Source organism: Triplophysa rosa, linkage group LG21, assembly GCF_024868665.1.
Source record: "Triplophysa rosa linkage group LG21, Trosa_1v2, whole genome shotgun sequence".
NCBI classification, from domain to species: Eukaryota; Metazoa; Chordata; class Actinopteri; order Cypriniformes; family Nemacheilidae; genus Triplophysa; species Triplophysa rosa.
In genome coordinates, this window is record NC_079910.1 from 5,315,492 (window position 1) to 5,329,737 (window position 14,246).

The 14,246-nt window shown below is 39.9% G+C and overlaps 1 protein-coding gene across 1 annotated transcript in view; it reads left to right on the plus strand.

Annotated features, from left to right (window-relative positions):
* The first annotated feature begins 246 nt into the window (after positions 1 to 246).
* itga5 (integrin, alpha 5 (fibronectin receptor, alpha polypeptide)) overlaps positions 247 to 14,246 on the plus strand; it is a 40,629-nt gene continuing 26,629 nt past the window's right edge. The window contains exons 1-2 of the mRNA XM_057363205.1: positions 247 to 642; positions 13,332 to 13,462. Coding sequence (XP_057219188.1) covers positions 446 to 642; positions 13,332 to 13,462 — 328 coding nt within the window. The 5' untranslated portion in view covers positions 247 to 445. The remainder of the gene's footprint in view (positions 643 to 13,331; positions 13,463 to 14,246) is intronic.

Here is a 14,246-nt window from a genome sequence, read left to right on the forward strand (position 1 = left end):
GTAAAAACTGTTAAAAAAGCCATATGTATATTACGTATCCGTATTGTTAAATGTGTCTCTTTTTATACAGGTTGTTGTTTCTGGTTTTGCGAGCACTTGGTGAATGAAATTCGAATCAAGTTATCCATGTCCCGCTACATCTCCACTTTGTGAATTGTACTTTTAGCCCCACCTCCATGACAGTTTCACGAGTGGAAGAAGCGAACGCCCTCCTCCTAATACCCCTTCAATTAAGCAAGAGGGAGGACGCAGAAAGGAGAGACAGAGGCAGATACGCACAAGCGCTTGGAAAAATAAGACTCAATCCGGTGCGCAACACCAAGGCATGAGATTTGCGTGAAGCAGCGTCGTTTGCGCGCTATCCCGGGAGGACTCCGTTCAAGTGACCCCATTTTCTTTGTGAAGAAGTTGAATTAAACAGCTGGATTCAGAATTATCGATTGCCATGGGCTCCAAAAGGCACCGTTCAAAGACTACGGCGGCTTTGCGCTTCACGAGCTGCTCTCCAATGGGACTTTCGCTGTTGCTTCTTCTACCTTTGTCTGTTGCCTTCAACTTGGATGTGGACAACCCAGCGGTGTATAAAGGACCCAGCGGCAGTTATTTCGGCTACTCGGTGGACTTTTACATGTTCGGGTCGAGGTTAGTTTGCTTTTTGGAAGCACACATATTGCACAAATTTAACACGCTTGGAGAGAATACAACGAAAAGTCCGCTTGAGAGATCTGCTTACCACGCTCACTTTTCATTCGTTGACATATATGTGTTACATTAAAAGTTTCCTTTCATATTAAACAAATGATTTAAAAGTGTTACCTGGGATGGTTTAAAGGGCCACATCTTTCTCGTCATTCAAAAGTGAAGTATACAATAGTGTTTATGGCCATGTGCACAAAATACCAGTTTGTTATTCAGTTTCAAGAAAACGTACTATTTGATTGGAAACTTAATGTTTTAAAAATGTTTTAAAACATTGAAAACGGACTGGTTTGGTCTTTATTCCAAAATAATGATCATTTGTACGTTCTGTTCATTCATTGCTTATAGTTTTAAAATAGCGTTTTAATTCTCCCTCCCTTCAAACGCATCAGAACGGTGGACTCTGTTGTAGTAATGTATTAAAAGTCTTCAAGAGCTCAGGGTTAATACACACTCACCAGACCTGAGGGCAATGAAACCAGGGGTATCCCCCAACTGTTGTTTACACCCCCAGCCAGTGTGTGCACTGCCATTTAGATCAAAGCATATCACCACAGTTGGGGAGCTATGGTCCCCTGTGTGATTAAGTGTTTGTGTAACTGTAAAGTGTATGTGAGCACATGATGATATATATATATATATCCGGTTAAGTGGCATCAGTGGTGTTTTTTAAGAACATGAGTGTAGGTGATGTCATAGTAAGGTAAAGAGGGTACAAAAGACTGATATCCTCAGGCTGAATGAAGACCCCCCACACATACAAAATAATCCCAGATTGCATGTGTTGTGGACACTTAAAGCCAGCATGGAGTCTGGTTCTATAGTCTAGTGTGAGACTCAAAAATGACCTTTGCTAGATTATAAATATCCCTGGAATGGACAGCTAGCAGTGACGGGGTCATGGCTTCGATACCCTTTGGATAAAATGTATCAAAGTAAGTTGTATTTTATGTATTGTGGTTGGCCTATATTATGATTTAACTGCTGATTCTAGGTCAGAGGGCGCTGCTTTTGTGCTGCTTTGTTTAATGAGCAACTTTGATATTTAAAGTGCCTTTAATGCGCATGGATGTCTGTTATTGAAATGGCTCGGGGTGGAGAAAGGTTGGTGAAAGGAGTAGCCCTAGTTGTAGATGTAATCTAACGGTGATTGTTAGTCGAGACAACAGGACCACATAATCACCTTCGACCTATAGATATGATCTGTGTGGCCATGAAAGAGCATAAATCTAGAGGGAAATCACAAAGACATGTCATTCAATCACAGTGCAATCACATCGGAGTTTCACTCCCCCCAGGTTGCATTACCGTGCATTGCGTTTTGTGCTGCAGACAGCCGTGCAACACCGACCGATGGTATGATTGCTGTAATCATTAACTCGCGCATGCCCTGACTAGAACAATCAACCATCTCCATCTGTGTTTTTGTCTGGTGGGCCGTGTCTAGCCGCGCACAGCTGTAGAGGGGTCTTAGTCAGCATGAATCCGTGATGGCTCCACAATGGTTTTATTCTCTTTGTGTCTCACTCTCTTATTATGTCTCCTTTACTCTTGGTCTTTTTTGTTGTTGCTTACCTTATTCAAGGCAGGTTATTTGTCTGCTTTTCCCTTTATTAAAAGCTACAGTGTTGCTCTGGGTGTCTGAAATTCAGAAGCAGTCGGTGATTCGGAGTATGACACATTGTGAGTGAGTCAGAGAAGTGTGTCATTGCGTGTGTGCGACCTATGAACGTGTGCTTCTTCACTCCGTCTCCCTAATGATGTAATCCAGCATGGTATATAAACCCCTTCCACTTAAATATTCTAGACGTCTCCCTCCCGTTCTTACGAGTTGTGAAGTCACTGCAAGACGCAGCCCGCTCTGCGATGACTTCATCTGAACTTTTCACATCCCAGAGTTGTCCTCATGGAGGAGGACGGATGGGGAGATGGGCCTCCTACAGGAGGCTGAGTGAAGGGGTGGCGGGGTGTATGATATCCGAGGTTTTCTTCTTAGAAAGAATGTTTAGATTTTGTGTTCCTTCATTTTGGGTTGCTGTACATGACGCAATACAGTAACAGGGTTGCCAAGTAGTTGAAAGGAGTGGAGCCCGGAGTTTATCATATTTTGGAGGAATCAGCCATTTGATTGCAAATATTTTCGTGTTTACTATATCATGCAAACACCTGTAAGATAAAACAGACTTAAATCGATAGGTCTCCCAAAAAGGAAAATTCCGTAATTTACTTGCACTCTTGTCATTTCAAACCTGAATGACTTTCTTTCTTTTGCAGAACATAAAAGAAGATATTTTAAAAAATGTCGGTAACCGAACAATGGCATACCCATTCACTTCTATTGTATAAACACAAAACCCGTTCAAGTCAATGGGTACCACCGTTGTTCGGTTACCAACATTCTTCAAAATACCTTCTTTTCATTTTGTCACCACCTATTATGCAATCGTACATTTTTCTGTGTTTATGTTTAATGGAAAATCTACAGAATTCTGGAAGTCCTGACCTACACCCTTGTAGCTGAAAGCATTATCAAAATAGCCAAATAACACGAGAGAGTGATGCATAAACCTTGAATGAATGAAGTATGAATGAAATTTAAAATAATGGCTTTCATGGTTGTAGATATCAGAGTAATACTCTTCCAAACTAAAGTTAAAACGCAGCAGGCAGCTGTCTAACTTTCTGTTCTTTCTCTCGAAATGAATCGAATGTCAGGTATGTTCACTGTCATTCTTTTTCTCTCAAGCTGTATTTTCTTTCTTAGCCCATGAACAGTTCCTGATAATCGGCATGATGTACGTCTGAGGAGAATAGTACTGCTTGGCACACATTAATTGAATTAGTTAGCGTGCAGACCACCACAGAGAACTGCCTGAGGACAGAGTTCATGATCTTAGTGTCAGGGGGCTTGTCAGCTGTATACGTGGAGGAGAAATTTATGGCCCTTGGATATGGAGAGAAGAACAGAACATTCTTATGTTAGGGGCCTCATTGGGACGGGCTGGTAAATAACCCAAAGTTGTCCTGTTTGTAGCTGGTTCGTGACCGTCGTGTTCACCTGGGTTGAATTTAGAGCTTTTCCAGTCAGTCACTGAGTATCTTTTGAAAAACGAAACGCTTCTCCATGTCCTTGGATGCTCTTGTCGGACCCAACAGTTAATGCTTGACAGTGAAGGTAAAACCCTGACAGACGGTGATGTGGAGGAGCGCCACATTTTTCGTCTCAGCATTCATTGCTTTTGGATAAGGAGATGATCCTGTGTGTTGTGATAGGTCAAAGGTCAGGGTCTGGATATAGGTTTGAATGTCAGAAAACCAAATACCTTTATTTGAAATGTTTGGATTGCACAAACTATTGAAGGAGAACGTATCTCATGCTGGGATTCGCGTGGCTCCAGATGCTAAGTGTTGTTCTTAGAGAATAATGTATTTTTATGCATAAATTCCTTTTGTGTTTATGATGTTTAAAAAGACGTTTTTGGTGTTTGATGATTGTTGGCGGCGGTTTTATTCTTGCGGTCGAATCTGAAGAGCAGGACTGTCTGCAGCATTCGCCAAAATCAACAAATTTACCGCCACAATATGATCAGTACTGGAAGGAATATTACTGTAAAAACATGAAAACTTATCACCTGCTTCTATATTCTTTATTACCCAAGTTGAGACTCTTCTGATAATGACCTCAACGCCTTGTACCGTGTGTTTGAAAGGAAGTGACATCATGGTTTGGCCCTTACTGTGCTGATCACGCTCACCTCTTCTAAGAGGGTCATTGCTAAATCAATATTTATCTCGGACCTTGAGCTCTTGCTAAACCAGAAAGGTCTCATTTGTCGTTTATCATCGCTCGTCCTCCAACGGATTAATCTGTCTGTTGTCCGTAGTCTTGCATCCAGCTGGAGATGGGTGTGTGTTATGTTGGCTGCCAAGCTATTCTCCACGCAGGTTCTCCCTTCGACGACTAGTGTTTTCCATGGAGTCTGTACAATAGAGGCCTTTGTGCTTTAGTAGAAAAGGTTTGCTGTTTTCAGTAGCCCGATGTTTCCATGTGACTTAAATCTGTATTTATTTAGTCATGTTTTGGCTCCTTCGTTTCTTGATAAAAACCTCATTTAGCTCTCTTGGCCCCGTGACATTTGGCTCCGATGCCGCTGTCTATTTGGTCAAATTAGACCTTGCAGGTTAATGGGTACAATCATACACGCTGATTGGGAGTTCGGGTTAGGTTGTCTAACTTGTCTTAGTCGTTGAAAAGTCGTCTGCTTTTTATGGCGTAGTTGGACCTGGCAGGCTTGTATAATGGGCTCTTGTGTGTGAGGTTGTACATGCGCCCTGGTTGAAAAACATGCATGCGTTCGATCATGGTAGAACAAATGGCCCAGTCAACTACAGACGTTTAGTCCTTGGGCTTCATAATGGCCCGGGGTTGACACATAGAGTAGTGCAGATCTCTGTTGTTCAGCCTTGTACATTTTGGGTAGATCATTATCTCCTCATCTGTTTTGTTCTGGTGTGTAAAGCCCCTGCTGGGCAAGCAATGACAATGACGTCCAATGAGCGTCCATTTAGATGGCCTGCTGGATTAAAACAAAGAACATGAGGTATAGCATGTAAAGGTGATTGATTTATGCTAATTGTAGTTGATGGCTCTTTTTACTTTTTTAAAGTGTGAACAAAAGGACTCCATGGTGAATACTCCTCATGAGGTGTCAACAGTCACAGCTTACAATGGGATGTTTACTGGTGTCTGTAAATGTGTGAATTATAGCTTATTGGGGGGTTGGGGTTACAATTTGGTATCAGGAGATTTAAGAGCTAAAAACAAACAGTGTTTAGTTAATGATGTGGGGTGCTTTAAATTGTTGTGCAGCCAATTGAAAATAAATGAAAATGAGGTCTATAGTTGAACAACATGGCTGATTCTTCCCTGTTGAATAAGCTGATGGATGTTTTTTTCCAACGTATTGTTCGTTTACAGTTTGATTGCAAAAAACTGCTCTTTTTTTGTGGTGTGACAATTGTGCAAAATTGAAAAAAGTGTCAATATTAGTGCATTAATTTTTATGCTTAAAGGGACAGTTCACCCAAAAATGAAAATTCTGTCTTAATTCCCCCCTCAAGTTGTTCCAAATCTGTATGTCTTTGTTCCGATGAACACAGAAAAAGATATTTGGAAGAATGCTTGTAACCTAACAGTTATTGGCCACCATTTACTACCATTTTAGGAAAAATTACTTTTTTTTTCTGAACACAAAAGAAGATATTTTGAAGAATGTAGGAAAGCAATTCTACAACACCTTTGTCTACCATTGTAATTTTTCCTACTATGGTTGTCAATGGTGGCCTTGAACTGTTTGATTACAAGCATTCTTCCAAATATCTTTCTCTGTGTTCATCAGAACAAAGAAATTCATACAGATTTGGAACAACTCGAGGGTGAGTAAATAATGACCGGATTTTATATTGGGTGAACTTTCCCTTTAAGGACAGTTTGTGTTAAATCTACATGCATTTGGCATAAAAGTAATGTATGTTTATTTCACTGGCCAATAAGACAGAAGAATGTAACCACACAAAGTGCCATTAGAAAGCTATACAGGAATTATATAAACTTGAGGATGTTTGATGTGGAAAATAAAGTTTTTGCAACTGAACATTGACTCACTTTTCTCTTTACAGTACACCTTTCAGTTTGCCGTTCTTATGCTTCCACTTTAACTTCCCTCTGGTTTGTTAGTACTTTAATTGGCATATCAAATAATTCAACACTAGATGCCTGTTTGTGCAGCGAGCCAAGTACACTAGATCTGGCTGACCCCTCTGCACCTGGTGCAGTGATGCTGAATTGGACCATATCCTCTGGGAGGAAATGTTTTTGTGGTGACATTAAAATCTTTAAAACGGGATGGGAATGTTTAACAGATCAACAGCTGAAGGCATGTGTGCACTTTTAACGGCTATTCCAAACCAGCACAGCCTCGCAGCAGACACTATATAGGTGCATTTTTCGTTTTACAAGATCTTGTACATTTGACATGTGCATTGTTATCACATGTTGGAACATTCAAACGCCCAGGCCAAGATTTTGAAAAAGTTTCTGTCCTATCAGGTGTTGCAGAAGCTACATCTCAATTGCTGCGTCCGAAATCACATACTGTGACAGTACGTACTGAATTTGAATAAGTTCCTACCTATCGGCCGTTAAAACAGTACATTCTATTAGAGCTGCACGATAATTTATCGCGATACCACTCAATCCTATTGTAATCGAGCTGGCTGCGATATGCAATGTGTCGATATTTTTTTTAATGCGTAGCTTGTCCGTGAAGCATGTCTCTGGGATCAGTGATAAATGCTGCTCGATCTAAAAGCAGTGCGAGTCGCTTATAATGTGGTTTTGAAAAAGCAACACCCGTCAAACATGATTTACTTTATTATCATCAAAATACCTGATGAGGCTTGAGTAACAGTGATAAAAAGATGTCCATAGGCATTTCCTAGATTCTAAAAGGTGTTATGGTCTTCTTCTGAGTGCGTATTTGGAGTTTCCGCACGAGAGCGCCCTCTGGCTTTCGGATGCAGCAGCATTTTCCCGTACTTCACTCAAAATCTGTGCATAAATCACGTGATATTTATTGTCGGTTTATCGTGACAGCCCTACATTCTTTATAGTATGAGTGGGAGTAGTATGAATACATTTCGGACATACTGCGTCCTCCATGTTTTATGGTCATGTGACCCTTATGCTGTTTGACCTATGACGTATTAACAACAACCTATACGTGAGCATTGATAAAAACATAATTTAGTCGCGAAAAATTCATTTATTGGCACTTACATTAAAAACGTACGTCCACCTTACAGTTTTCCGCTATATTTATTTGATTTACTTTTGAAATTTGACCGTTGCTCAGCTCCCGTGGCATCATGGGATAGAAAAGTGTCCATCCGATCCACATTCTCGAATCTCGGCAGAAGTAGTAGACCATCCGGGTATTTCTCGCATACTGTTTTTTGCATACTGAGGTTTCAGACATACTATTCATGACTCGTACTCATTTTCGGACGCAGCAAATATCTCAGTTTTAATACAACGGATGCATTTAGACAGTTTAGAAATGAATGCATTAAAACTTATTGTAAACAATGTGAATTTAGCCTCCCAATATAAGTGTATGAGATTCATTTTGTTTTGTATTACTGTGAGATTAAGATATTGGTTTCTATTGTCTCCCTTCATTACTGTTCAGTTCTCCATAGAGTTCCTGGCGCTTTGGTTTTGTAAGTGAGCTTTCATCCCTCATTGCCAGCTGACCCAGCGGTCACTGCTTTGCTCATCATCTTCGGGCCACGGCTCCCAGACAGCAGAACAGATCACGTGCGGATCGGCTCCACAGAGCAGACGGTGGACAGAATTTCTTTATCCTGCTTTTATCCGTCTCATTATTAGCTGCTTAACGATACAGAGACAGACAGGAATCTGTGTTAATGCCCACTGGCGTCTCACAAAGGAAAACACCCCAAAACGAACCATCCGGGCCTTAAAATTCACTTGAGCTTTCTTTGATTCGAGAACGTCGGTTCATCGAGGTCAGTGCGTGTTCCTTGATGTAGAAGAGTTGCAAAGGCCTAAAATTTGTTTTGGATCACTTCCACATCTTGTGTGAGAACATGGTGTGTTGCCACCATAACCTTTTTTGCTAATAACGGCATTCAGATTCCACATGCCTCTGAATGGCCTGATTAACCAACTGTGTTTGCAAAGCGTTTCAGAAATGCTCCTAAGGCCAAACTACAATCAGTCTGAAACCTCATGGTCTTGTTTATGCACGTCTGGTGGGCATGGGAAAAGCTGGAGCAATCACAAATGACGGAAGTCTCTAATAAATTATTTTGGCACGTGTATTGCATTGCATTTAGCTTGATTTATTTCTTTTTTTAAGCCCACAGGGTTGGGACATGGCTTACCAAAAAGTCCCAGTTGTGCCTACTTAAATTTTCGTCCATCACTGGCTGTGTACTGTTTCATTTACAATGCCATATGTAATGACGGAGGCAAGCGAAGGTTTTGCATTTAGTTTGATTGTGATTATCATGCCCTTCATCCAACCAATGGGGTTTCCTGGAAAGCTTAAGCAATTATAATAGCGTTCAAGTCACATAAGCTAAACAGCTGGAACACAGTGAAGTGTGGAATGGGTGGAGACATGTTTAAAAGTGGGAAGTAAAGCAAGAATTTGCCATCTGATATCCATGAGCCAATTAGTGCCTTTAGTTTTGCACTATCAGCGTCTTTCACCCAACGTTTCGTTGCCACAACTTAAGTAGATGTTATCTGTGGTACGTCAATTCATTTTTATAGCTTAATTCGGGTCTGATTACCAAACCTCAGACATGTTGATATTGCAGTGTTAAGACATCTTTAGCCTTAGCGGTGAGCATCTAAGCTTAGCATTTTTGCAGTAAATATCTGAGGCTAAATTCCAGACTAACTCAATTAGCTTAATTAGCGGTGCACAAAGAATGGTGTTTGCCTCTGCTGATTAGCGACTTTGGTTCGAGACGGTGGTCGTCTCTCTCAGAGACACCACAATGGCATTTAAGCGGTCTCCTGTCTTTAAAGGGATAGTTCACCCAACAATAAAAACGAAAAATTCTTTAATCATTTATTCATCCTCATGTGAACTTGTTTCTTTCTTGTGCAAAAACTCAAAAGAAGATATTTTAAAGAACGTTGGTTGGTAACCAAACAACATTAGACCCCATTGCCTACCATTGTATGGGCACAAAACCACTCAGACATTTCTCAAAATATCATCTTTTTGTGTTTCACATGTGCAGGTTTTGAATCATACAAAGGTGAATAAACGATGACAGACTTTTTATTTTTGGGTGAACTATCCCACTTAAATTGACCAGATTATACCCTAGTTATTTCAAAGAAAAACATTCTTTTTCAGATCATTGTAGATAAGATTAAGTCCAACTCTTGTTTTGAATATCCTGTTGTGGATATTGTATCATCGACTGTTAACAGTTGGGTTTGTGGGTTAACACCCTCTATTGCAAAATATTTAAAGTTGTTTAAGATTTTCTCATAGAAAAGAGTGGTGTTTTTATGCTTTAGCTTTACAATGCAGATGAAAGAAATATAGAAAATATAACTTACTTTATGGTAAAAGTAGAACTGTAATCGTAATATTTTCTGCATGCCGCACGCTTATTTTCAGTGATTCAGCTGACGCGGTAACCCCTTTTGACTTTTGCAATAAATCTGCTCAGCGGTTTACGGTTGCTAATAATAGTTTAATAATTTGTTCTCCTTGCATCTAGAACAGCATTCTGTTGTTCTCTTACAAGCCAGATTGTTTTAATCAAAGTCAGAACTCCAGTATTCTCTCCACTAAAATGCCTCCTGTAGTCTTTCTTATTTTATGCAGAGCCGTTGCAAAATCTAGCATCTAAGCCAAAAGCAATCTGGCTCTTATCATTATGCTAATGTTAGCTCGACATTTAAGGGCTTAGCGGGGAAAAGAGGGAAATTTAGGAGACGTGAGATCCCCTGTAAGATAAATCCCATTACATGCTAATTGTTTCTTATTTACAGTTCTTTCAGATCAGTATCAAACTACGGTTTTACGGTTTTTCGGACTTCCGTCAGTGTTAGACGGAAGATACAGTCATTTCCAACTGGGCTGATTAAAGCGTTTTGCATTTCTGAGTTTCCTGTTAAATGGATTTGAAAGTGAATCTAATGCTGCATGTTATTTATAAAGCGGCACATGTGAAGTTTAAATACTAAAGTACTAAATAGAGGGGGAGTACTAAATAGTGTAGCTATATATATATTTATAATATATATATATATATTTTTTGAAATATTATTATATTTTATTTTTATATTATATTAAATTATTTATTATATTATAAATGGATATTTGTTGTGTTTTGCATAGCCTACTCCAAAGTGCTAACAACATTCATACTTTTGAATAAAAAAAATGCAATGCTTATAAATACTGTAACTGTACACTTGTGAGCCAAAGCAGTAGTGAAAGTGCATGACATTCCAGAACTTGAGAAGTTAGATTAGATTGGAAGCGCTTGGGAAAGTTGGAGGGTTTGCAGCTGTTGATGCATTTCACATTTCGCATGCATCATAGCAACATAACATTTCATCAGATTTGTGCATGCGAGTTCATTTCTGGTGTGCTGGGGTTCAATTGAGGTGGACCAGCCTGTTCATTTCTCAGTTTTGACATTTAGACATCATCCAGTTTGGTGGTAGATATACTTGTTCATTCTAAATTCCTAGGGGAGAGCATCATGGCAGTCTAGAATTAACATTACACCACAGCCGGAGCTTTCTGACACCTTAGGGATGGTCTCTCGGTCCACACGTGGTGGAAAAATGGGATACTCACTCCAGGCCGGAAAGGCCTTTGTTTTGGTTGCCCCCACCTCCTTTTGGAAAAACAAATGGAGCATCTGCACTTTTTTCATGATTTGTGCTCTACTGTTTTTTCATGATTTTTTTACATTTTTGCATTTCTTTATTATTGTTTTGTATAACCAAATTTGCTTTGGGATTTAAAAGTTTAGTAGTGATAAGAAAAGGAAGAAACAAACATTCTGTAAAGATTAAGTTGTTAAACTATAGACATCAGTAAAGTTTGGTCACTCTTGGTTCACTCTTGTCACATACAGTGTGGTCAGCTTCGTCTTAGACTGTCCTTAATTTTTCAAAAATAAGATCAATTTAGAAATAACTACAGTACACTCTTGAGAAAAAGTTTAACAAGAAGATTGACAGTAGTATCACTGCAAAAAAAATCTGAACGGACTTGTTGCATGTACAATTTTCAGCTGGCTCAATTAAGGTTTCATAAATGTATTAATGTGAAAAAGACGAGTCTTAAACGATTTTGTAAAATTTACAAAAAAAAGAGAAACTTTTGACATTTTTATAATGATATTTATAAGAGAATATTTTGTTTTAGTAATAATATAATAATTTTTTTATTAGTTTTCTCATGTGTGATACCCTGAACAGTCTGTTTTTTGCTTGTGCAGCTGTTTGTGCTTCAAGTGGTCATCTGGTCTTACCTAACAGGACTCTATCTCTGTAGTGCATCTAAAGTGGGCTTGAGTGCACGACTGACCGAAGCGTTCGCTGAATGCAGCCATTGTAAGGAAACCCTCTGTTACGCGTCACTGAGAGCAGCCCAGGGGGCAGGAAAGGGTGTTCTCTTCCTGTACCTTGACCCCCCCAAGAGATGCCCCTAGTACCCTCTGACAAACACCTCCACACCCCCCACCCCCTGCTCTCAAAAGACCAGGGTTAATGACAGGAAAGATGATAGTAAGTTTACAGACAATGAGGTCATGGCGGCACAAATCCACACAGGCTCTTGGAAAATTAGACTCAGATTAGAAGAGCAGGGACACTGGGAGTATCCGTCTCACTTTTGGGTACTTCTGAGGGAGCTTGTTTCAGATGTAGCCTAAATATGATCCACTGCAAAAACACAAGGCACAGCACTAGTTACGGTTGCTTTAAAACAAAACCCCAAACCTTAAATTTCAGCGAGTGTGTCACCATCATGAGCGAAACCTATATTATATAACCCGTATACAAGGCTGGAACTAAGGGGGCAAGGAGTTCCAGTTTAAAATGCAGAGGATTTCCATCTCTTTTCCACGTTACAGCCTCCAAATGCTATGCAAAGTTCTTCTTACACAAATGTAGTTTCATTTATAGCAGATATGGTTGACAAATATGAATATGTTCCCAACAAGGGTCCCCTCAGGCTATTTTCAACCTTGCCTATGCTAGAAGAGGAGATCTGAGGCGCACCTAAGAACCAGAACCTTATAAATAGATATATGAGGACAGGAAGGTCTTGGCAATATCCTCGCAACCACCCAAAGCACTTTTTCAACCCCATAGCAATGCACCAAAAACTCCTCAGAACACCTTAGCAACTGCAAAGCATTATCTTGGCAACCACCCAAACCCAAAGCATCGTGGCCAAGTCTTTTATAGTGAAACAGTGTTCACATTTTTATTTTAAAATTTAATTTGAGTATGTCTCTTCCTGGCCAACCAACCACTATTGTTTATTCCTCATGGTTGAAAGTTTGTTGGGTTGTATGGTTTTTGATATGTGCAGTGCTTGGAGGATGTGTTTTCACATGCGTGTTGTTGTGTAGTGCGTGTGTGTGCGCGCGCGTGTGTGTGTGTGTGTAATAACCCTGAAGAAAACCATCTGTAGGTCCACCACAGACTCCACAGTCTCAGCTCTTGTTTTCTCATTGACTTATTACCCAGTGGGACTGGACGATTGCACATGGCCACACTGTTGCATAATGTGTATACTGTGTACTGTGGATTAGTAGCCAGTCCATTTCCTCACAGATCATCAGCATTTCTCTTCTAGTTTCTAGTCTGTCTTTATAATCCTATTAAAATGTAAAAAGGAACATTAAGATGTTATCTTTAGTTTAGACTTCAAATCCAAAGTTCCCCATAGCCCTGTTTGTGTCAGGGCACTTTTAGATTTGTTTTCGTCTTATAAATGGTCTTCGTAGTATGCTAACGGCTTCCTTCATCTTTTTTCTCCATTGAACAGTGTGAGTATTATAATTGGAGCACCCAAAGCCAACACCAGCCAGCCCAACATCAGAGAGGGAGGATCTGTCTTCTACTGTCCATGGAGTCTCGACCAATCAAACTGTAGCAGCATCGAGTTTGATCCATACGGTAAGTTTCAGTGACCTGATTTAACACACGATTAGGTTAAACAGCCTTAGAAATCACTTTCATGTTTAGTTTAGAAAGTCTTGATAAGTTTAGGAAATATTTAGTGAATAAATACCCTTTTGTACCTCCAAATTGAGAACTTCAGAATTGTTTACCAGCACTCTTAAGTAGATCCAGTCACTTAAGTTCCCATATCCCCTTAAAAACAATCCCTGTGGTGATGGATATCTGCTCCCTCCATTATGTGGCTTCCTGGAAGCTAGCACCTTTCGGTCACACAGCCCTTCACCTTTCATTGTGTGGATTGTTTTCTGTGATGCTGATGGAAGACGGGATTTGGAAGGAGGTGAAAGCAGACTCGACATGAACTTTCTCAAATTTTCTGAAAGTTTCTCAACAAGGATTCTCTTTCAGAAGAACATTAAAGCTAGCTACTTGTAAACAAGGTTTGGAATAGGCAAAAGCTGAAAGTGTTCGTGTAGTGCAATTTGTATAGGTCAGTTTTCTGTGGTCGTCTTATTAGTTCCTGCATATTTATCATCATTGGTCTTTGAAGTCATCTCTTGTGGTAAAACGAAATATGTAAATCTCAAGGCTTCAAATTTCCATGCACTACAGTGACCAGGAATAAACGCGGACCACAACATGCACTCTATCAAGTGTCTGTTTTCTTGATGTGGACTGAGTGCTAAGAACTGATCCAAGTTGAGTATGTAGAACACATGTCAGGGGGACAGTGAAATGTTCCCGACTGTTGGCTTCCTTCCTGCAAAGTGAAAGTGCT